Genomic DNA, 24,847 nt, shown 5'->3' with positions numbered 1-24,847 from the left:
ATTCCTTGATGCTCAATACTGACATTATTTGTAATATTGTACGTCCGACATGGACATGCTGTTGAGACAATTTCATAATGTTTGACACCTGCATGTATGTACCTACACAGCTTCTCAATAAATGTTTCTTGTTTCTTGTTGTTTCTTGGGGGTTAAAATGGCAACATCGAAGCAATTCATCTATCATCTATCGTGATAGAGTGAAATTTGCGCATATAAAAGTAAGTGCGCAATTCAAACAAATGTCAAAATTAAACCGAAATTAATGTCAAATACTAGCAATATTGCTTTCTTAGATGAATTGTTTCGATGCGGCCATTTTAACCCGCCTGATCTGTATATGATGCATATATCTAGTAAGTATACAGTGGGCGTCGTACGGCTGATGATGATGATAATGATACAGTGAATGCGTTCCAGTATGAAATGCTTGTGTATCGATCGCCCCTGGATCAAGTCTTCCCAAAGAATCGATTCATGGAATGTTCCCATTCTAAAAAATCTTTAATAGTAAAGACACCGACTGTTTTTCTTTTTCAAATTGTTCTTTCTTATACACTGACTACATCTGTCTAAAGGTTAGGTTATAAAGCTCTTTTTACATAAGTTTTCCGCCTTTTTACTGCAGGGAATCTTCCCATTTTGGGAACGAGTGCTAGTATATCGATCCAGTCGAGTATCGAATCGGAGCGATTCTATGTAACCAGGCCAAAAAATTCGAAAAAAAAAGTAAATGAACAGAAAAGGCGGGAACGGAAATGAGAATTACGCGGCGAACGAAACAAAAGAACGGAGTTTGGCTTCGTAACCGATTTAGGTTGTTTTTATAAAATTGAAAATTCTGACAGCGCGTAAGATGAAGAAGAATTTTGTATTTTTTTTCTTTTAGGTCTGCTTTCAACGTGTTAGCTGGAGAATGACGAACGTCTCAGTAAATTCACAAAGTCTGGACGCGTTTGTTACATCTCTTACTCTTAATCTCACACAAAAGAATCACATCATACTCAGTCACTCTTCACTCACTCTCACTTCTTCACTCTCAGTCCAGCAAAGTCTAGTTTAGAGATGCTTTGTCTTTGGTCCATCGTGGAACGTATTTATCTTTTGTATTCCAAAAGTAAGGCAGACAGATTATCGCAAGAGTAAGCAACAAATTAATTAGGTAAGTATGGCAAGTCATTCAACAAACTAGGTACCTAAAAATGTTTTATATGTATAGACGTTTCAAAAAATCTTAATTTTAATTTAGTTGACAGCTCTGAACCTAGCTGCCTACTTGATAAATAAAAGATGGCAATATTTAAAATATTTTTCGCCAGAATCGGCATCATTCAATGTTTTAAATACTTATTTAGGTATGTTAGTATAGTAACTTCTGTACCTAACACATCTACTAAACTTTGTCAACAATGAAACCTGAAGTAGCGGCTGTGTGGCGAGATACCAACGCCATTATGATATTGATAATTAGGTAGCTGTATAAAAACGATTAAAAATTCATCGAGTGACAGCCAAACTGGTTTCTGTGCCGATATTGTGATCATTTTGAGACCCAATTTTAATAAAAAATGCCTCCGAATATTCAAGTTGGCTTTAAAACCAAAATATGTGACATTGGCGCTGAAACAGTTTAATATTTTCAATGTATAAAACGTCGTTTCAAAATAATATTCATATTTTTCGAAGAATTGTTTAGGCTGCGTGGTCTCATGATCTTAGACTGTAAGGACAGGCGAAGGTAAAGAAAATAATTAAAAAAATATAAAATTAAAAGGTATTTACGTACCAAGTCAAAAAATCCAATACTATCGCTGACTTTCTTCCCCATCTCTGTGTCGTACGCCTTACCCATGTGGTTAACAAATCTCTTGCTTTGACCTTTCATCACTCAAATAAAACCAATTACTTTAAATAAAACTATAAAACAAATATTTTTTTTCAACGTCACTTTTCGCGCGCGCTTTGTTATTTTATTATATTTTTTATAAAGTCTTTTTACGTGCACGCGAGCCGCGAGCGGGCGCGAAACTGAAGCCGTTAGCCGCGTGGGTCCTATAAAATACCTGTTTAAAGGAAAGCACGCTCTTTGCGTCGCGTGCTTATAGGAAATTTTGCGACGCTTTGAGGTTTCTGCTTAATTCTATAGGAAGAACAAACAACAATACTAGACAACTGACCTTTTCTTTAGGGTTCCGAACGTCAAAAGGAAAAATGGAACCCTGGGTCACTTTTTTTTTGCCAGCAGCGTCTTCGTCTGTGCAGCTTCGATCTGTTTTCATAAGCTATCCAATCAGTCGACAGTGTTGTCTTAATTTTTAACCTGGGAACCTGAGCTGGCAACGCATTTTAGGCAAACAGCCAAATTACTGAAGTTATATTCAATATACTTTCTTTCCCTTGGTTATACAGGTTGTGAGTAGCTGCAGTAGTTTAGTCGGTTGAGATGTTCGACAAGAACCGCCGGTTAGTGGAAAATTGAGGAGCAACAGGTTAGCATGGTGTGGACATGTGATGAGGAGGAATGAAAGGCATAAAGGGGTAGGGGACGACCCAAGAAAGTATGAATGGATTGTAAAGAAGGTGTGAAAGATGTGAGTACTGAGATGACCACTGACAGAAATGGATGGAAGAGGAATACATGTTGTGCCGACCACACCTGGAGGGGGATAAGGGCAGAAGGGGGTGAAACCTGGAGGAGTAGGTAGATCCATAATTTTCTACGGGCAGACATATCTGCCTACCCTCTTTCTTTGTCGCTTGTTTATGTATTTGACATCGACTATCCACTCCAATCTCATCAGTCATCCCGTGGTCATGGCACTTGCAACAGTGTCGAAATATCGGGAGTCTCATATCTCTGCTTTAAACGCGGTAAGAACCCGCTATTATGTGTTTTACATACATACATACATAAACTCACGCCCGTAATCCCAAATGGGGTGGGCAGAGCCACAAGTAATCAAAGACAACTTGCAGCCACTGTTGATACGAAGTCCTAAGATGGATATGATGAACCTTACGGTGATAAGGGATCAGCCTATCGCCCATAACATTAGTCCATCATGTTAGAGGACGCAATCCCTCTGTCGGTTTTTACGACATGCCCGGGAAGACAAGCAGCTGAACGTGTTCTATGTTTTTTATTTGCTCCGAGAACAGCATAGAAGCATTATGTGTTTTAATTATAATATTTTTTTGTTGTTAATTTTTGTTTTTTGACGTGTGAATGAGTAACCGCGTGTGTACGTCGCCCGCGCCGGCGTCACGCCGCGACCGCACCGTGACGTCACGCCCCCCGCGCCCCGCCCCGCCACACTGGCGGTTATTTGTTTATCCTTCACGTCTTATGACGTTAACGGCAAAGGAAGATCCCCAAATTCATTTTTAGGGTTGCGTACCCAAAGGGTAAAAAACTAATTACCTATTAAGTACTAAGACTAACCGGCAAGCAGTAACCGGGACCAACGGCTTAACGTGCCTTCCGAAGCACAGATCGTCTTACTTTTGGACAATCAGGTGATCAGCCTGTAATTTCCTAACCAAACTAGCGATCACAAAGGGATTTTGGTGATGTCCGCACCGGGATACGAACTCGAGACCTCCGGATCGTGAGCCCAACGCTCAACCACTGGACCACGGAGGCCGTGTCGTGTGTAAATGTTATTTTATTTTTATCGTTCTATTACTAACACTAGATTAAGTTGTTTATTGCTTGTTACTAACCACTATGGAACATGTCCGAAATAAACTCTTTTTATTTATTTATTTTATTTAATATGGCAAACCACATAAGCAGTCCACGTCCCACTGCTGGGCACAGGCCTCCCCTCAAACAACCGGAGGGGAAAATCAAATTGCATTATAAAACGCATTATATCATGTGAACAGTTTCCTTATGTTGACATAGTTAATTATTGTCACATAATGATGATGTCCCATCCTGTCCTGTTTCCTGTTTACTAATAAGGTAAAATATATTCTACATTACTGTGATGTTGATAATCCCTTATTTATTGAGTTTAATTGTTAAAATTCTTCTATTGCTGGAGCGGGAGCTAATGAGGACCAGAACACGTTCAGCTGGTCGTCTTCCCGGGCGTGTCGGGAAAACCGACAGAGGTCCTTTAACACGATGGACCATTATATGGGCGATGTGCCGACCACCTGTTATCATACGGTGCGTCATATCCATCTTAGTTGGTTCTTCTTATCAAAATTGATTGAAAGACTGATTGAATTGGTTAACACGCTCGTGCCGGCTTGACAAGTGGTGCGGGTTCAACTCCCGTCCGAGACAGAATTTTATTCGATTTAATTTTCTCTTTGTGAGTTTCCCTAACCAGGGAATGCTATAAAAACAAAAAAAAAACATGACTGAAAGATGTCTTCATGTGTTCTGCTCCTTTACGATTTGTTAGTAATATACATTATATTATACAATTAGTTTCTTACCCACAACACTTTGATGCAATGGCTTAGCAGCATTATCCCGTTTTCCACAGGGTCCGCTTACCTAACCTGAAGATTTGACGGGTCCGTTTTTTTACAGAAGCGACCGCCCGTCTGACCTTCCAACCCGCGAAGGGAAAAGGTTAGGTCACATTCACATACCTCCGAAAATGCATTTCTCGGGAATGTGGGTTTCCTCACGATGGTTCCTTCACCGCTGAGCACGTGATGATCGTTTATAATCCAAACGTGTATTCAAAAACTGGATTCGAACCTGCGACCTCAAAGTAAAAGGCAAGCATTCTTCCAACGGGCCTACCACGGTTCTCGGATTAAAACCAAAGGCCACTTATGTAGTAATGAAGTGCCTACTCTATTAATAAAACAACTTGCGCGGGTTTTAACTACTTTTTATGGTACTTACTAATAATAGGTACTAGTTATTGTAATTACACAAAAACTGGTCGGCGGGTGTCGTACAAAATATATGTCGGATTTTTATATATCGCTGTTTTTATACTCCACCACGCTGCTCCACTGCGGGTTAAATAAAATATATTTCTGACTGCCTACCCTACCTCTGACTACCCTTGCTAGTATATGGGCGTGGTGTAATGTTGTGTTATTTATTTTAACGTGACTTATTGTGGATTCCCGGATACGGGATCAACTACTTGGCCGGACAAATAATCGCAAACGAGGTTAACAAGGCGATGACAACGCAAGGAATTGCGCGACAGATTCGCGCAGGCGCTTTTAGAAATAAGAAAGGCGAGACGCAAGACTGTTACACTTTTTATTTTTAATTATTAAACACGGAATGACATTATGATTTAGCATCGGAGACGAACGAGACGCTTAGGGACGGTACTGAAAAGTATCGGCGTCCGAAAGACGTAATATACGATCCCGACTACCCGATTACTCTAGCCATAGAGGCAGCCAATCAGCTCGCGACACCAAACACTTCAGGACCCCGATACCGACCACGCCGGCGTGGTCGACGATATCCCTCATTCAGCGCTTATCGCTATCGACCCACTAGGGTCGATTAATTCTTTCAAATATTTTTCCTCTCAGACGACGCCCTGAGCCGAGGTTCGCGCCCAACTGGGCACCCTCAGGCCTGTTGTCTTAAACGTTGTATCGAGTGAGAGCCTTCAGCGCTCCCCATTTGTCCGGCCAAGTAGTTAATGCCATCTGCGGCAAATCTACAAAAAGTCACGTCAAAAAAAAAGACGAACGAGAAGAGCCTGTGAGAGCTCCGTATCATAAAACACCAAACGTTGCGTTGCTCTAACATTAGCGGCAGGCGTTCATATTTCCATCGGCGCTTTACTTGTATTGACCAAATCCAATAAGGTATACATAGGTACTATGCATATGTCCCACTGGGCACGTTACAGGCCTCCCCCAATCAACCGGAGGGAGCGGGTAAGGAGCATACTCCACCACGCTGCTCCACTAAATAATTTAGCAATATTTTATTTATTTATTTACTGCATGTCACATGGTACTACAGTTCTTATAGGTAAATAATGTACAAACATGTGACACCCTGTATCATTATTTCGTAATAATTAATTATGAACCTAATTATTTCACAGTAAAGTATTTTTTTACCGGGTAGATACGTACAAAAACAAAACAATTATTATTAATTTGTTTTCTTGAAGTTATAAATCAGATAATTTGTTTTTTACCTTACGTAAACAGCCTATATACGTCCCACTGCTGGGCACAGGCCTCCCCTCAATCAACCGGAGGGGGTTGCTTTTTACCTTATTTAACACTTATCACGTATAGTTAAAAATAGTTCACTATGTATAAAGTGCGTGAATCTTTATTAGTGACTAATTAATTTACATTTAGATTTGAGCCTGTGCACCCTGATATGCATAACCGCGTGATTCCATGCATGAAAGATTCCACAGTAATCAATAAACGAATAATAGTTTCTTATTATAAATAAAATGTAATTGAGAACAGAGTCTGTACTATAAAAACTATACGTTAATTGAGTCGATTCGTCTCAACTCTTAAAACTTAAGACTTGGAGCATATAGCTGCGAGGTCATGTCCTGTCTGAGTCAGATTTTTTTTTTTTAATTTTCTATTTATGTAAGTATGATTGTTTGTATCATTTCATCTCTTGTACGCTAGTGTCATCTATCGGATATTTTGGAAACTACTTATAACTAGGTCGTGTAGTTGACTCGAACTAAATTACTTAATTTCCGCAATATTATGTATGATGTTTAAAATATATTAGGGAGGGCGCTACTGTGCGCAAGGAAACATCGTTTGGACTATTAATAATTCTATTTTATTACTTAAAGTGCTTTTTTTTACTATAATTTGTGGTAAAAATGTAAATATCTTAGTAAATGTGCTGTGTGAGTGAAAGTGAGACGAAACTATAGATTGAACTGTGAATATTTGTGATGTGAAAAACTCAAATTGACACGGGCTTTATCGGTTATAATATCGAATTCTAATTCACAAATACCTTATATTTGCTATCACGGATTTTATATTTTTAAGTTTCAAACTCTAAACAAACTGCAATACATAATACAATAATGGTGCTAATTCCTGAATCGGGGCCAATATTAACTTAATAATAACCTAAATTACAAGTAAAATAAATCAAGTCACATAAAATATTTGAAAACAACGCCATCTATACTTAGCCGGCTGAACTACCAAGAAACAAATCTTACTAGTGATAATCAGTAGCTGATAAACGAACATCCAAGTAAATTACAACAAGTCCCGTTAGAGGGCGCTACATACACAATAAATGAAACTAGTAAACTAATCAGCTACTGTACTACTATGAAAATGTTGTGCGCTGGGTGTTTTAAAGAGCTACCAGGCCGTGAATATCTCACTTGTTCGCAGTGCAGCGAAAAATATGACTTGGATTGTGCCAATGTTTCCAGTAAGCGCTATTATAACACGATGACCATAGAGCACCGTAACAAGTGGGTATGCCAGGCATGCTTAAGTAAAAGACCCAAAGAAGGACATGCAAGCACACCTGTAAGACAAAGAGATGATGAATACGTCCAACCTCAATCCTCAACACACGGAAGAGAAAATATTACGATGCGAACCAAAAAATCGACTATATGCAGCAGCGATACGAGTTTGGATGAATTGAGTATGCTTGGAGACACACTCAGTTTGAAAGAAACTAATCCATGCAGCATAAATCAGGAACTCACTCTCAAAAACTTGAGTGATGTCATAACCCAAAAACTTAAAGAGAACAATACTTCTATTATTTCAGAGCTGCAAAATACAATACAAACAGAAATAAATAAAGCTATAATAAAACTTAAAGAAGACATCGAAAATGACACGTCAGTCCTGTTTACGCAAAATCAAAATAGAGTAGAAGAAATACGGATAATTGAAACTAAAATAGAAACATTACAAGAAGAAAATGAAAAACTAAAGAAGGAAATACAAGAGTTTACTATGAAAATACAAAATTTCTCGGCCCCTGTAAAGAAAAACTATGCATCTGAAACTAATAACAAAAAGATTGTCATTTACGGATTAACAGAATTTTTCAAGGAAGAAGAATACGAGCTTTACAATAGGTTAGTTGAAATGTTCCGGGACATACTAAATGTGGATATAACGGGATATATAGAAGACACATATCGAATTGGAAAGAAGAACAATAAGAAAAGACCCCTAGTAATTGAACTCATTAGCAAAAGAATGACGAGACATTTACTTGAAAATAGATACTATTTCAAAGGGACACAATTGTTTATCTCAGAATTCTTGGATGAAGAAGCACGAAGAGAAAGAAAATACTTGCTAGAAGAAATGATAAAAGCACGGAAGAATGGTTTGTATGCCATAATACGCGAAAACCAGTTATATGTCGAAGGGAAGAAAGTAAACATAAATAAAATCCCTGAAAAAAGAGAAGAGGAAAAAACTTACCCGCAAAATAATAACAAATGGCAACAAAATGAAAACACAAGTAACAATAATAATTTTCGTCCCTCCAGGCGAACTATATAAGATATTATTTCAAAATATGCAGAGTATAAATAACAAGCAGCACATAATGGAAGCATTTATTGATCAAAACCCTACATACCAAGCAATATGTATCTCGGAGTCCTGGTTGTCTCAAGCAAAATTAGATCTTATTCAATTTGATGGTTATAAAATTGCAGCGTCCTATTGTCGCCCACATCGAGCAGGGGGTGGCGTCTTCACTCTACTCCAGGAACATATTGAATGCGAAGAAAGAAACGATATTACTGATATGTCTACAGAATTTAATCTAGAATTGTGTGCGGTCAAACTTATTAAAGAAAATATTCTATTAGTTAACATATATTGGAATGGGAGAGAGGAAAATATATTTAACATTAATCTTAAAAAAATACTTAATCACTTAAAGAAAAAATATTCCAATGAAAATATAATATTAGGAGGAGACTTCAATATAGATTACTTAAAAAATAATAGCCAAACAAATGATTTCTTAGATCTAATGTCAGAATACAGATTCAAACAATACATTAAACATCCTACGCGCTTTACCGAAAATACTTCAAAATGCATCGACTTGATCTTTACTAATTTTACTAACCAAACTTTAAAAACTACTGTAGAAAATTTCGGTTTCTCTGACCATAGAGGTACAGTTCTACAAATGTATATACAACAAGCAAAAAAAAATATAAATTGGAGTACAGAAAAACGGCTATTTAATACCACAAATATACTTAAATATAAATTAAAACTACAGGAAATAAACTGGAATAATATAATAACAAGCAATAAAAATATAAATGAAAACTACGAAGCTTTACATAATACACTTATACATATTCTAGATAATTGTATACCTAAGCAAAAAATAAAAATACGTCCTAAATATAAAAAGCATTGGTTAACTACAGGTATCAAAATTTCTTGTCAAAATAAAAGATTATTAAAAATACATATATTACAATCTAATAATCAAATACTTAGAACTTATTATAAAAAATATGAAAAGCTTTTAAAACGTACCGTGCAAATTTCAAAACGACAACAATATACAAACAAAATGAAAAAGTCTTCCAATATAATTAAAACAATGTGGAATATAATTAACGAAAGGACAAACAAAAAACCCAAAAAAGAACCACGAAATATAGAATTGCAAATAAATAACACTTTAAGTTCAAACCCAAAACATATAGCTAATACTTTTAATAACTTTTTTGCGTCTGTGGGAGAGGAGCAGAATACATCGGGGACGGGCGGGGGAGGCGCAGCCACTGGAACCGCAGGCGCGGGAGCGGCCGGCAGGCCCGTGCTGCGCCCCACCACTAATACTATGTTTCTCAGCCCTGTAACTACTACTGAAGTATTCAAAATAATAAAAAATCTAAAAAATAAATATAGTTACGGAATAGATGAACTGCCACCAGCTCTATTCAAACAGATAGCGGAAGAAATAACACTTCCCTTTTGTATGTTAATTAATCAATCCTTTGAAGAAGGCGTCTTTCCTGATCTTCTGAAAATAGCCATAATTAAACCCATCCACAAAAAGAATTCAAAAACTGACCCAACAAATTACAGACCTATTTCCCTATTGCCGACAGCCTCCAAAATTTTTGAGAAAGCGTTGTGTGACCGCATATATGCCTTCTGCGAAAAATACGAAATATTTGACGAATGCCAGAACGGTTTTCGTAAAAATAGATCCACCACCTTAGCAGTGTATAAATACATGCAAGAAGCATATAATATTCTTAACGATAAAAAATACGCGGTTGGAATATTATTAGACATGTCCAAAGCTTATGACAAAGTTCAATACCCAATACTTTTAAATAAATTATACGGAATAGGAATTCGCGGATCCGCCCATTTGTGGCTTACATCGTACTTAAAAAATAGAGAACAATACGTGGACATAGAACATTACAATACTTCAACACTACAGATATCTAGAATCCGCTCTGAACGTAAAATCATTAATGCTTCAATACCCCAAGGAAGTGTGATAGGGTGTCTATTGTTTTTAATTTATATAAACGATCTTCCCAAGACTATGAAAGAACCGTGCGTGCTCTTTGCAGATGACATCTCATTAATGACTTCATGTAAGAATGCTATAGGATTAAATACAAAAATCAATCAAATACTAAACAACACAGTCAAATGGATGAACGATCACGGACTTTGCATTAACTTTCAAAAAACTAAAATAATTACATTCCACCCTTACCAAAAACAGCCATTACACGTAAATATTTCATTTAACAACACACAATTAGAGGTAGTTAATAATGTCACCCTTCTCGGTTTAAATATAGATACATACATAGATTGGAAGACACACATTAAAAAAATCAGAAATAAACTTTCTAAATTCTCATATGCTTTGAATGAAGTTAAAAAGACCACAAACCTAGAAACAGCTTTCACAACTTATTATGCTTACGCTTACTCCTGGCTAAGCTACGGTGTAATATTATGGGGAAACAGTACAGAAGCACCTGCACTATTTACGATACAGAAAAAGCTTGTCCGAATACTTGTCAATATAAAACAAAAGGATTCCTGTAAACCATTTTTCCGCAAACACGAACTTCTTACATTGCCGTGCATTTATATATTAGAAACTTGTAAATTTGTTAGAAAATATCCTAATTTTTTTAAACGACGAGGCGATATGTCCACTGGTCACTCCTTAAGATATAAAGACAGACTGATGCTACCCACCTCCCATCTAACTCTGCACACCAATAGCCCACTAGTTATGTCAATCAAAATATATAACCACCTTCCGGATACTATTAAAAATGAAACCAACGTTAATTCTTTTATAAAACAACTAAAGCTACTACTTATCACTAAAAGCTATTACACAGTCAATGAATACATAAATGATAAACTAAAATAAACAAATTTTAATAATATTTTATAAATTAAATCATAATAAACATATAAAACAATACTTAAAATATAAGTGCAATAATATTGTTAAAATATAGTAAGTATAATAAATACAAGTTGTATCACTGACTAATAATTAGGTATGTTGTCCTCTCTACCAGTTGCAGTGCCCTTACCGGGTCCGTGTTGATACTATAATACTTACCTCTGTATTTTTATAACACCACAATTTGTACTAACACATGGTCGCAATAAAACATTTCTATTTCTATTTCTATTAATAATTGTGAAAATATTTTAAATGCAATGTCTTTGTGAATATAATCTATTTTTCCTATTTTACAGCTAAATAGAATTTGTATTTACTAACGATTTTACAAAGATTCAGTGTTCAATGTAATTTTAATTATTTTAATAATATTATCGCAGTAAATAAGTAAGTAAGTAAATAAGCAAATAAGTAAATAAGTAAATAAGTAAATAAGTAAATAAGTAAATAAGTAAATAAGTAAATAAGTAAATAAGTAAATAAGTAAATAAGTAAATAAGTAAATAAGTAAATAAGTAAATAAGTAAATAAGTAAATAAGTAAATAAGTAAATAAGTAAATAAGTAAATAAGTAAATAAGTAAATAAGTAAATAAGTAAATAAGTAAATAAGTAAATAAGTAAATAAGTAAATAAGTAAATAAGTAAATAAGTAAATAAGTAAATAAGTAAATAAGTAAATAAGTAAATAAGTAAATAAGTAAATAAGTAAATAAGTAAATAAGTAAATAAGTAAATAAGTAAATAAGTAAATAAGTAAATAAGTAAATAAGTAAATAAGTAAATAAGTAAATAAGTAAATAAGTAAATAAGTAAATAAGTAAATAAGTAAATAAGTAAATAAGTAAATAAGTAAATAAGTAAATAAGTAAATAAGTAAATAAGTAAATAAGTAAATAAGTAAATAAGTAAATAAGTAAATAAGTAAATAAGTAAATAAGTAAATAAGTAAATAAGTAAATAAGTAAATAAGTAAATAAGTAAATAAGTAAATAAGTAAATAAGTAAATAAGTAAATAAGTAAATAAGTAAATAAGTAAATAAGTAAATAAGTAAATAAGTAAATAAGTAAATAAGTAAATAAGTAAATAAATAAGAAAAGAAGAAATCCAATAATTGACAAAATTGTGAGTGGTTTTTTCTATGCAGATATGTGACCGTGGCTTCCTAATAAATCGCAACAGGGAGGGCGGGGGGGCGATTTTTTTGCGTTCCCGGCGTCCTAGAGACGCGGGAGTGGTCTTAAAATTTTCGGAAAGACCAGAACTACCCTACGAAGCAATAAAAAAGGAAGGTGTCTATGATATTTTGATGCAGTAGAGGGATATTAAGAATTTTCATTGACAATAATATGAAATATGAAAATAAAGAACTGAATACAAACCAAACAATACCCAAATCTAACACAACCCAAACCTAACAAAACCCATACCAAAAAAACAAACAGAAGGCAAACATAACCCAAACCTAACACAAAACTAACCCAAACCTAACCAAATCCAAGAAACCCAAATCTAACAAAACTCAAATCTAATCAAAACTTAACCCAAACCTAACCCAAACCTAACAAAAACCTAACCCAAATCTAACCCAAACCTAACCCAAACCTAACCCAAACCTAACCCAAACCTAACCCAAACCTAACACAAACCTAACCCAAACCTAACCCAAACCTAACACAAACCTAACCCAAACCCAAACCAAACAAAACCCAAAACTTACAAAACCCAAACCTAAAAAAAACCAAACTTAACAAAACTCAAACCTAACAAAATCCAAACATAATAAAACCCAAACCTAACAAAACCCAAACCCAACAAAACCCAAACCCAACAAAACCCAAACCCAACAAAACCCAAACCTAACAAAACCCAAATAACAAAATCAAAACCTAACAAAACCCAAACCCAACAAAACCCAAACCTAACAAAACCCAAACCCAACAAAACACAAAACTTACAAAACCCATACCAAAAAAACACAAACAGAAGGCAAACCTAACCCAAACCTAACACAAAACTAACCCAAACCTAACCAAACCCAAGAAAACCAAACCTAACAAAACTCAAACCTAATCAAAACTTAACCCAAACCTAACACAAACCTAACCCAAATCTAACCCAAACATAACCCAAAACTAACCCAAACCTATCCCAAACCTAACCCAAACCTAACCCAAATCAAACCCAAACCTAACCCAAACCTAACACAAACCTAACCCAAACCTAACCCAAACCTAACCCAAACCTAACCCAAACCTAACACAAACCTAACCCAAACCTAATCAAAACAACCCAAACCTAACCCAAATCAAACCTAACCCAAAATTAACCCAAACCTAACACAAACCTAACCCAAACCTAACACAAAACTAACCCAAACCCAAGAAACCCAAACCTAACAAAACTCAAACCTACCCAAAAACAAATCTAACCCAGACAAACCTAATCAAAACTTAACCCAAACCTAACACAAAATTAACCCAAACCTAACAAAATCCAAACCTAACAAAACTCAAACCTAACAAAATTCAAACATAATAAAACCCAAACCTAACAAAACCAAAATAAAAAAATCCAAACCTAACAAAACCCAAACCCAACAAAACTCAAACCTACCCAAAACCAAGGTTTGGTATCAAATACTTGGGGTATGGTACCAAGTACTTGGGGTATGGTACCAAGTACTTGGGGTATGGTACCAAGTACTTGGGGTTTGGTACCAAGTACTTGGGGTATGGTAGTAAGTACTTGGGGTATGGTAGTAAGTACTTGGGGTATGGTAGTAAGTACTTGGGGTATGGAAGTAAGTACTTGGGGTATGGTAGTAAGTACTTGGGGTATGGTAGTAAGTACTAGGGGTTTGGTAGTAAGTACTTGGGGTATGGTAGTAAGTACTTGGGGTATGGTAGTAAGTACTTGGGGTATGGTAGTAAATACTTGGGCTATGGTGGTAAGTACTTGGGGTATGGTAGTAAGTACTTGGGGTTTGGTACCAAGTACTTGGGGTATGGTAGTAAGTACTTGGGGTATGGTAGTAAGTACTTGGGGTTTGGTACCAAGTACTTGGGGTATGGTAGTAAGTACTTGGGGTATGGTAGTTAGTACTTGGGGTATGGTAGTAAGTACTTGGGGTATGGTAGTAAGTACTTGGGGTATGGTAGTAAGTACTTGGGGTATAGTAGTAAGTACTTGGGGTTTGGTACCAAGTACTTGGGGTATGGTAGTAAGTACTTGGGGTATGGTAGTAAGTACTTGGGGTATGGTAGTAAGTTTTTGGGGTATGGTAGTAAGTACTTGGGGTATGGTAGTAAGTACTTGGGGTATGGTAGTAAGTACTTGGGGTATGGTAGTAAGTACTAGGGGTTTGGTAGTAAGTACTTGGGGTATGGTAGTAAGTACTTGGGGTATGGTGGTAAGTACTTGGGGTATGGTAGTAAGTACTTGGGGTATGGTAGTAAGTACTTGGGGTATGGTAGTAAGTACTTGGGGTATGGTGGTAAGTACTTGGGGTATGGTAGTAAGTACTTGGGGTATGGTGGTAAGTACTTGGGGTATGGTAGTAAGTACTTGGGGTATGGTGGTAAGTACTTGGGGTATGGTGGTAAGTACTTGGGGTATGGTGGTAAGTACTTGGGGTATGGTAGTAAGTACTTGGGGTATGGTAGTAAGTACTTGGGGTATTGTAGTAAGAACTTGGGGTTTGGTACCAAGTACTTGGGGTATGGTAGTAAGTACTTGGGGTATGGTGGTAAGTACTTGGGGTATGGTGGTAAGTACTTGGGGTATGGTAGTAAGTACTTGGGGTATGGTAGTAAGTACTTGGGGTATTGTAGTAAGAACTTGGGGTTTGGTACCAAGTACTTGGGGTATGGTAGTAAGTACTTGGGGTATTGTAGTAAGAACTTGGGGTTTGGTACCAAGTACTTGGGGTATGGTAGTAAGTACTTGGGGTATGGTGGTAAGTACTTGGGGTATGGTAGTAAGTACTTGGGGTATGGTGGTAAGTACTTGGGGTATAGTGGTAAGTACTTGGGGTATGGTAGTAAGTACTTGGGGTATGGTAGTAAGTACTTGGGGTATGGTAGTAAGTACTTGGGGTATGGTAGTAAGTACTTGGGGTATGGTGGTAAGTACTTGGGGTATGGTAGTAAGTACTTGGGGTATGGTGGTAAGTACTTGGGGTATGGTAGTAAGTACTTGGGGTTTGGTACCAAGTACTTGGGGTATGGTGGTAAGTACTTGGGGTATGGTGGTAAGTACTTGGGGTATGGTGGTAAGTACTTGGGGTATGGTGGTAAGTACTTGGGGTATGGTGGTAAGTACTTGGGGTATGGTGGTAAGTACTTGGGGTATGGTGGTAAGTACTTGGGGTATGGTGGTAAGTACTTGGGGTTTGGTACCAAGTACTTGGGGTATGGTGGTAAGTACTTGGGGTATGGTGGTAAGTACTTGGGGTATGGTGGTAAGTACTTGGGGTATGGTGGTAAGTACTTGGGGTATGGTGGTAAGTACTTGGGGTATGGTGGTAAGTACTTGGGGTTTGGTACCAAGTACTTGGGGTATGGTACCAAGTACTTGGGGTATGGTACCAAGTACTTGGGGTTTGGTACCAAGTACTTGGGGTATGGTAGTAAGTACTTGGGGTATGGTGGTAAGTACTTGGGGTATGGTGGTAAGTACTTGGGGTATGGTGGTAAGTACTTGGGGTATGGTGGTAAGTACTTGGGGTATGGTAGTAAGTACTTGGGGTATGGTAGTAAGTACTTGGGGTATGGTAGTAAGTACTTGGGGTATGGTGGTAAGTACTTGGGGTATGGTAGTAAGTACTTGGGGTATGGTGGTAAGTACTTGGGGTATGGTGGTAAGTACTTGGGGTATGGTGGTAAGTACTTGGGGTATGGTGGTAAGTACTTGGGGTATGGTGGTAAGTACTTGGGGTATGGTGGTAAGTACTTGGGGTATGGTGGTAAGTACTTGGGGTTTGGTACCAAGTACTTGGGGTATGGTAGTAAGTACTTGGGGTATGGTAGTAAGTACTTGGGGTATGGTAGTAAGTACTTGGGGTATGGTAGTAAGTACTTGGGGTATGGTAGTAAATACTTGGGGTATGGTGGTAAGTACTTGGGGTATGGTAGTAAATACTTTGGGTATGGTGGTAAGTACTTGGGGTATGGTGGTAAGTACTTGGGGTATGGTAGTAAGTACTTGGGGTATGGTGGTAAGTACTTGGGGTATGGTGGTAAGTACTTGGGGTATGGTAGTAAGTACTTGGGGTTTGGTACCAAGAACTTGGGGTATGGTAGTAAGTACTTGGGGTATGGTAGTAAGTACTTGGGGTATGGTAGTAAGTACTTGGGGTATGGTAGTAAGTACTTGGGGTATGGTAGTAAGTACTTGGGGTATGGTGGTAAGTACTTGGGGTATGGTGGTAAGTACTTGGGGTATGGTGGTAAGTACTTGGGGTATGGTGGTAAGTACTTGGGCTTTGGTAGTAAGTACTTGGGGTATGGTGGTAAGTACTTGGGGTATGGTGGTAAGTACTTGGGGTATGGTGGTAAGTACTTGGGGTATGGTGGTAAGTACTTGGGGTATGGTAGTAAGTACTTGGGGTATGGTGGTAAGTACTTGGGGTATGGTAGTAAGTACTTGGGGTATGGTGGTAAGTACTTGGGGTATGGTGGTAAGTACTTGGGGTATGGTGGTAAGTACTTGGGGTATGGTGGTAAGTACTTGGGGTATGGTGGTAAGTACTTGGGGTATGGTGGTAAGTACTTGGGGTATGGTGGTAAGTACTTGGGGTATGGTAGTAAGTACTTGGGGTATGGTGGTAAGTACTTGGGGTATGGTAGTAAGTACTTGGGGTATGGTGGTAAGTACTTGGGGTATGGTGGTAAGTACTTGGGGTATGGTGGTAAGTACTTGGGGTATGGTGGTAAGTACTTGGGGTATGGTAGTAAGTACTTGGGGTATGGTAGTAAGTACTTGGGGTATGGTAGTAAGTACTTGGGGTATGGTGGTAAGTACTTGGGGTATGGTAGTAAGTACTTGGGGTATGGTGGTAAGTACTTGGGGTATGGTGGTAAGTACTTGGGGTATGGTGGTAAGTACTTGGGGTATGGTGGTAAGTACTTGGGGTATGGTAGTAAGTACTTGGGGTATGGTGGTAAGTACTTGGGGTATGGTAGTAAGTACTTGGGGTATGGTGGTAAGTACTTGGGGTATGGTGGTAAGTACTTGGGGTATGGTGGTAAGTACTTAGGGTATGGTGGTAAGTACTTGGGGTATGGTGGTAAGTACTTGGGGTATGGTGGTAAGTACTTGGGGTTTGGTACCAAGTACTTGGGGTATGGTAGTAAGTACTTGAGGTATGGTAGTAAGTACTTGGGGTATGGTAGTAAGTACTTGGGGTATGGTAGTAAGTACTTGGGGTATGGTAGTAAGTACTTGGGGTATGGTAGTAAGTACTTGGGGTTTGGTACCAAGTACTTGGGGTATGGTAGTAAGTACTTGGGGTATGGTAGTAAGTACTTGGGGTTTGGTACCAAGTACTTGGGGTATGGTAGTAAGTACTTGGGGTATGGTGGTAAGTACTTGGGGTATGGTGGTAAGTACTTGGGGTATGGTAGTAAGTACTTGGGGTATGGTGGTAAGTACTTGGGGTATGGTAGTAAGTACTTGGGGTATGGTGGTAAGTACTTGGGGTATGGTAGTAAGTACTTGGGGTATGGTAGTAAGTACTTGGGGTATGGTGGTAAGTACTTGGGGTATGGTAGTAAGTACTTGGGGTATGGTAGTAAGTACTTGGGGTATGGTGGTAAGTACTTGGGGTATTGTGGTAAGTACTTGGGGTATGGTGGTAAGTACTTGGGGTTTGGTACCAAGTACTTGGGGTATGGTAGTAAGTACTCGGGGTATGGTGGTAAGTACTTGGGGTTTGGTACCAAGTACTTGGGGTATGGTAGTAAGTACTTGGGGTATGGTAGTAAGTACTTGGGGTATGGTAGTAAGTACTTGGGGTATGGTGGTAAGTACTTGGGGTTTGGTACCAAGTACTTGGGGTATGGTAGTAAGTACTTGGGGTATGGTGGTAAGTACTTGGGGTATGGTGGTAAGTACTTGGGGTATGGTAGTAAGTACTTGGGGTATGGTAGTAAGTACTTGGGGTTTGGTACCAAGTACTTGGGGTATGGTAGTAAGTACTTGGGGTATGGTGGTAAGTACTTGGGGTTTGGTACCAAGTACTTGGGGTATGGTAGTAAGTACTTGGGGTATGGTAGTAAGTACTTGGGGTATGGTAGTAAGTACTTGGGGTTTGGTACCAAGTACTTGGGGTATGGTAGTAAGTACTTGGGGTATGGTAGTAAGTACTTGGGGTTTGGTACCAAGTACTTGGGGTATGGTAGTAAGTACTTGGGGTATGGTGGTAAGTACTTGGGGTATGGTGGTAAGTACTTGGGGTATGGTAGTAAGTACTTGGGGTATGGTGGTAAGTACTTGGGGTATGGTAGTAAGTACTTGGGGTATGGTGGTAAGTACTTGGGGTATGGTAGTAAGTACTTGGGGTATGGTAGTAAGTACTTGGGGTTTGGTACCAAGTACTTGGGGTATGGTAGTAAGTACTCGGGGTATGGTGGTAAGTACTTGGGGTTTGGTACCAAGTACTTGGGGTATGGTAGTAAGTACTTGGGGTATGGTAGTAAGTACTTGGGGTATGGTAGTAAGTACTTGGGGTATGGTGGTAAGTACTTGGGGTTTGGTACCAAGTACTTGGGGTATGGTAGTAAGTACTTGGGGTATGGTGGTAAGTACTTGGGGTATGGTGGTAAGTACTTGGGGTTTGGTACCAAGTACTTGGGGTATGGTAGTAAGTACTTGGGGTATGGTGGTAAGTACTTGGGGTTTGGTACCAAGTACTTGGGGTATGGTAGTAAGTACTTGGGGTATGGTAGTAAGTACTTGGGGTATGGTAGTAAGTACTTGGGGTTTGGTACCAAGTACTTGGGGTATGGTAGTAAGTACTTGGGGTATGGTAGTAAGTACTTGGGGTTTGGTACCAAGTACTTGGGGTATGGTAGTAAGTACTTGGGGTATGGTGGTAAGTACTTGGGGTATGGTGGTAAGTACTTGGGGTATGGTGGTAAGTACTTGGGGTATGGTGGTAAGTACTTGGGGTTTGGTGGTAAGTACTTGGGGTATGGTGGTAAGTACTTGGGGTATGGTGGTAAGTACTTGGGGTATGGTGGTAAGTACTTGGGGTATGGTGGTAAGTACTTGGGGTATGGTAGTAAGTACTTGGGGTTTGGTACCAAGTACTTGGGGTATGGCAGTAAGTACTTGGGGTATGGTAGTAAGTACTTGGGGTTTGGTACCAAGTACTTGGGGTATGGTAGTAAGTACTTGGGGTATTGTAGTAAGAACTTGGGGTTTGGTACCAAGTACTTGGGGTATGGTAGTAAGTACTTGGGGTATGGTGGTAAGTACTTGGGGTATAGTGGTAAGTACTTGGGGTATGGTAGTAAGTACTTGGGGTATGGTAGTAAGTACTTGGGGTATGGTAGTAAGTACTTGGGGTATGGTGGTAAGTACTTGGGGTATGGTGGTAAGTACTTGGGGTATGGTGGTAAGTACTTGGGGTATGGTGGTAAGTACTTGGGGTATGGTGGTAAGTACTTGGGGTATGGTAGTAAGTACTTGGGGTATGGTGGTAAGTACTTGGGGTATGGTAGTAAGTACTTGGGGTATGGTAGTAAGTACTTGGGGTATGGTAGTAAGTACTTGGGGTATGGTGGTAAGTACTTGGGGTATGGTGGTAAGTACTTGGGGTTTGGTACCAAGTACTTGGGGTATGGTGGTAAGTACTTGGGGTATGGTGGTAAGTACTTGGGGTATGGTGGTAAGTACTTGGGGTATGGTGGTAAGTACTTGGGGTATGGTGGTAAGTACTTGGGGTATGGTGGTAAGTACTTGGGGTTTGGTACCAAGTACTTGGGGTATGGTAGTAAGTACTTGGGGTATGGTAGTAAGTACTTGGGGTATGGTAGTAAGTACTTGGGGTATGGTAGTTAGTACTTGGGGTATGGTGGTAAGTACTTGGGGTATGGTAGTAAGTACTTGGGGTATCGTAGTAAGTACTTGGGGTATGGTGGTAAGTACTTGGGGTATGGTAGTAAGTACTTGGGGTATGGTAGTAAGTACTTGGGGTATGGTAGTAAGTACTTGGGGTATGGTAGTAAGTACTTGGGGTATGGTACCAAGTACTTGGGGTATGGTAGTAAGTACTTGGGGTTTGGTAGTAAGTACTTGGGGTTTGGTACCAAGTACTTGGGGTATGGTACCAAGTACTTGGGGTTTGGTACCAAGTACTTGGGGTATGGTACCAAGTACTTGGGGTATGGTACCAAGTACTTGGGGTTTGGTACCAAGTACTTGGGGTATGTTACCAAGTACTTGGGGTAGTGACCCTGATGCGGAGCAGTTTTCGAAAATCGGGAAGTATTTCCATACTTTACATGACGTTCCCATCACTACCCCGATATACAGTGTGTTAGTGACATCGTAACGAATACTCAGGGGGATGATTCAGACCATGATTCTGAGTTATTATCAAGTGGAATTTTTCGTCGCAAAATTCATGATTTTTTTTAGTTTTTTTAAAATTATTTTCAATTCTATAATTTTGTGATGAAAAATTCCACTTGATATTAACTCAGAATAATCAGCTGAATCATCCCCCTCAGTATTCGTTACGATGTCACTTACACCCCACACAAGTACATACGGTAGCCATACAAGTAGGTATGGGTGTTAGTGACACCGTAACGAATACTGAGGGGGATGGTTCAGACCATGATTCTGAGTTGATATCAAGTGGAATTTTCAGTCTGAATATTCCTGAAAATTTTTGTGTTTTTTTTAATTATTTTCTATTCCATACTTTTGCGACGGAAAATTCCACTTGATATCATCTCAGAATCATGGCCTCAATCACCCCTCAAAGTTTTCGTTACGATGTCACTAACACCCTGTATATTTCATACCCCCGAGACATTTTCTTGATAAACAAAATTTTGTATGGCGGCCATCTTGTTTTTCCGACATTGTGTTTTTTTTTCACCCGCGATGAAAATTGACCAAGATTTAAATAGGTGTCGTGAAAGAAAAATTGGTTCACGTGCGATAGTTTTGCCAGGCCGTAGGGTGTTTCTCGGACGCGGAGCAGTTTTTGGTGACCAGAAAGTATTTCCGTACTCTACATGACGTTTTGAGCAAGCGCTCCATACATTATTTTTACCCAAAGGGGCTTCTTCTAAAAAAAACAAAATTTTGTGTGGCGGCCATCTTGTTTTTCCGCCATTTTGTTTTTTTTACAGGCGATTGGATTTGATCAAGATTTAAATACGTTTTGTGAAAGAAAAATTGCTTCAGGTTCTATAGTTTAGCTTTATAGCTTCACCGTGTTTATAGTTATAGTTTAGTTTTAATTTTAAATACTTTAATTTGAATTTGTATTAGATTTTTACTATTTTAATTGTTTGTGGTATCTATTTTAATGTATGGATTTTTAGATCTGAAATAAACGATATTATTATTATTAGCCAGGCCATAGGGTGTCTCCCTAAAGCTGACCAGTTTCCGAAGGTCTGGAAGTTTTCCGGGAGCCTTGAGACCGATCCGATCAATTTGACTTTACAAATGCACTAGTCACCCCTACGATTTTTGAAAATTCCCCTCGATTTATTTGGTCTGCCATCATCAGACCCTGACTTCCTTGACATGGGACCACCTTGGGAATATCTCCTTTCGATCAAAAAAAGAATTATCAAAATCGGTTCATACACGACGAAATTATCCCCGAACAAACATAAAACAAATATACATACGGTCGAATTGAGAACCTCCTCCTTTTTTGAAGTCGGTAAAAACAAAAGCTGTTGTCAATTCATTGAGTATGAGTATGACGGCGCCTCATAGAGCGCCATCTGTACGGATTAGAGTGATTTACGCTGACGTTCGCTCTAGCGGAACGTCGTTTGCATATGGCGGCGGGGCGGTCGTCTTGTCAGTGTGACAGTTCGAGGGACAGCCGCCTGCGCACCGTACCCGCGACGGATCGCTTTAAATCCGAGGAATCCTTAACCATTTCTGTTGATTAATAGTGATTTATGTGCCTTAATAGTGTGATACAATAATTTAGAAGTTCATTTTGTTTCAAAGTACTTTAAATTAAATAACGTGTGATTAAGTAACTATTAAATTGTTTTAACTACCCACGTCCAGTGCTACATTAGAAAAATGACTGAGTCCGATGAAGGCCCTACTGCGCCTTTAAGTACAATTATTTGTTATACAATAAACGGCCGCGTGTGGACCCGAAGCGCTCACTCGGTTTTATTTTATTAAATGCAATGCTATTGTATCTGTTGTTTCTATTACACTCCACACGACTGAAGATTATACCCCTACCCGCCCTGTCTCGGTTACGAACCGTGAAGAAAGCGATATTTAACGTAAATAGTAACGTATATCTGGAGTATGTCTACCCCGTAAGGATACTGTCATCACAGCCTTTCACAAAATCAATCAAGAACACCGTATTTTAATTTCTTAAGACCGCAGAAACGGATGATGCGATAAGTAAACATTTTACCCTCCCTGAGCCGGAGGTCTCGCAAAAGAACACAAAAAGCAACAAAGCTGCCGGACCGGATGAAATACCCCGAATTTCTACAACATTTTGGAAAAATAAGTAAATAAGTAAATGATTGAATGAGTGAATGAGTAAATAAGTAAATAAATAAGAAAAGAAGAAATCCAAAAATTGTCAAAATTGTGAGTGGTTTTTTCTATGCAGATATGTGACCGTGGCTTCCTAATAAATCGCAACAGGGAGGGTGGGGGGGGCGATTTTTTTGCGTTCCCGGCGTCCTAGACCCGCGAGAGAGGCCTTAAAATTTTCGTAAAGACGAGGGCTACCATATAACGCAATAAAATAGAGAGACTTCTATAACATTTTGTTGCAGTAGACTGATATTTCGAAATTTCTTTGCTAATAACACGAAAAATACATGAATACTCAAAAAAACATTATTTAAACCTATTAAATTGCAAAAAATATAACGGCCAGAACAAAAACCAAACCCTACCCACACCCGAAACAAAGAAAATTGAAACGTAATTATACCCTAACCTAAAACCATGTAAACCAAAATAACCCAAATATAACAAAACTAAACCCAAACCTAAGAAAACTCAAAACTAACAAAATCCAAACCTAACTAAACCCAAACCTAAAAAAACACATACCTAACAAAACACAAACCTAACCCAAAACTAAACAAACCCAAACCTAACAAAATTAAAACCTAAAAAAATTCAAACCAAACCCAAACCTAACCCAAACCCAAACCCAAACCCAAACCAAACCCAAACCTAACCCAAACCCAAATTTAATAAAACCCAAACTTAACCCAAACCCAAACTTAACAAAAACCAAACCTAACAAAACCCAAACCTAACAAAACACATACCTATTAAAACCCAAACCTAACCCAAACCTAACAAAACCCAAACCAAACAAAACACATACCTAACAAAACACAAACCTAACCCAAAACTAAACAAACCCAAACCTAACCCAAACCTAAACTTAACAAAACCCAAACCCAAACCTAACCCAAACACAAACTTAACAAAAACCAAACCTAAAAAAACCTAACCTAACCTAACCTAACCTAACAAAACACATACCTATTAAAACCCAAACCTAACCCAAACCTAACAAAACACATACCTATTAAAACCCAAACCTAACCCAAACCTAACAAAACCCAAACCAAACAAAACACATACCTAACAAAACACAAACCTAACCCAAAACTAAACAAACCCAAACCTAACCCAAACCTAAACTTAACAAAACCCAAACCCAAACCTAACCCAAACACAAACTTAACAAAAACCAAACCTAAAAAAACCCAAACCTAACGAAACCCAAACATAACAAAACGCATACCTAACAAAACACAAACCTAACCCAAACCTAAACAAACCCAAACCTAACAAAATTAAAAACAAACCCAAGCCTAACCCAAACCCAAACCTAACAAAACCCATACCTAACAAAACACAAACCTAACCCAAACCCAAGCCTAGCCCAAACCCAAACCTGACCCAAACCTAAGCCCAAACCTAACAAATCTCAAACCTAACAAAACCCAAAACTAAACAAACCCCAAACATAACAAAATTCAAACCAAACCCAAGCAAGCAAGCAAGCAAGCAAGCAAGCAAGCAAGCAAGCAAGCAAGCAAGCAAGCAAGCAAGCAAGCAAGCAAGCAAGCAAGCAAGCAAGCAAGCAAGCAAGCAAGCAAGCAAGCAAGCAAGCAAGCAAGCAAGCAAGCAAGCAAGCAAGCAAG

The 24,847-nt window shown here is 38.4% G+C and overlaps 1 protein-coding gene across 1 annotated transcript in view; it reads right to left on the bottom strand.

Moving 5' to 3' along the window:
• The window catches only part of LOC126379112 (multidrug resistance protein homolog 49-like), a 67,517-nt gene extending 65,505 nt beyond the window's left edge, over nucleotides 1-2,012 (bottom strand). The window contains exon 1 of the mRNA XM_050027720.1: nucleotides 1,787-2,012. Within this exon, the coding sequence (XP_049883677.1) occupies nucleotides 1,787-1,885 (99 nt within the window). The 5' untranslated portion in view covers nucleotides 1,886-2,012. The remainder of the gene's footprint in view (nucleotides 1-1,786) is intronic.
• Between the last annotated feature and the right edge of the window lie 22,835 nt (nucleotides 2,013-24,847).

Source organism: Pectinophora gossypiella, chromosome 28 (assembly GCF_024362695.1).
Source record: "Pectinophora gossypiella chromosome 28, ilPecGoss1.1, whole genome shotgun sequence".
NCBI lineage: Eukaryota > Metazoa > Arthropoda > Insecta > Lepidoptera > Gelechiidae > Pectinophora > Pectinophora gossypiella.
The sequence above is the reverse complement of the archived record's forward strand: the minus strand, read 5'-3'. Positions and strand labels throughout refer to the sequence as shown.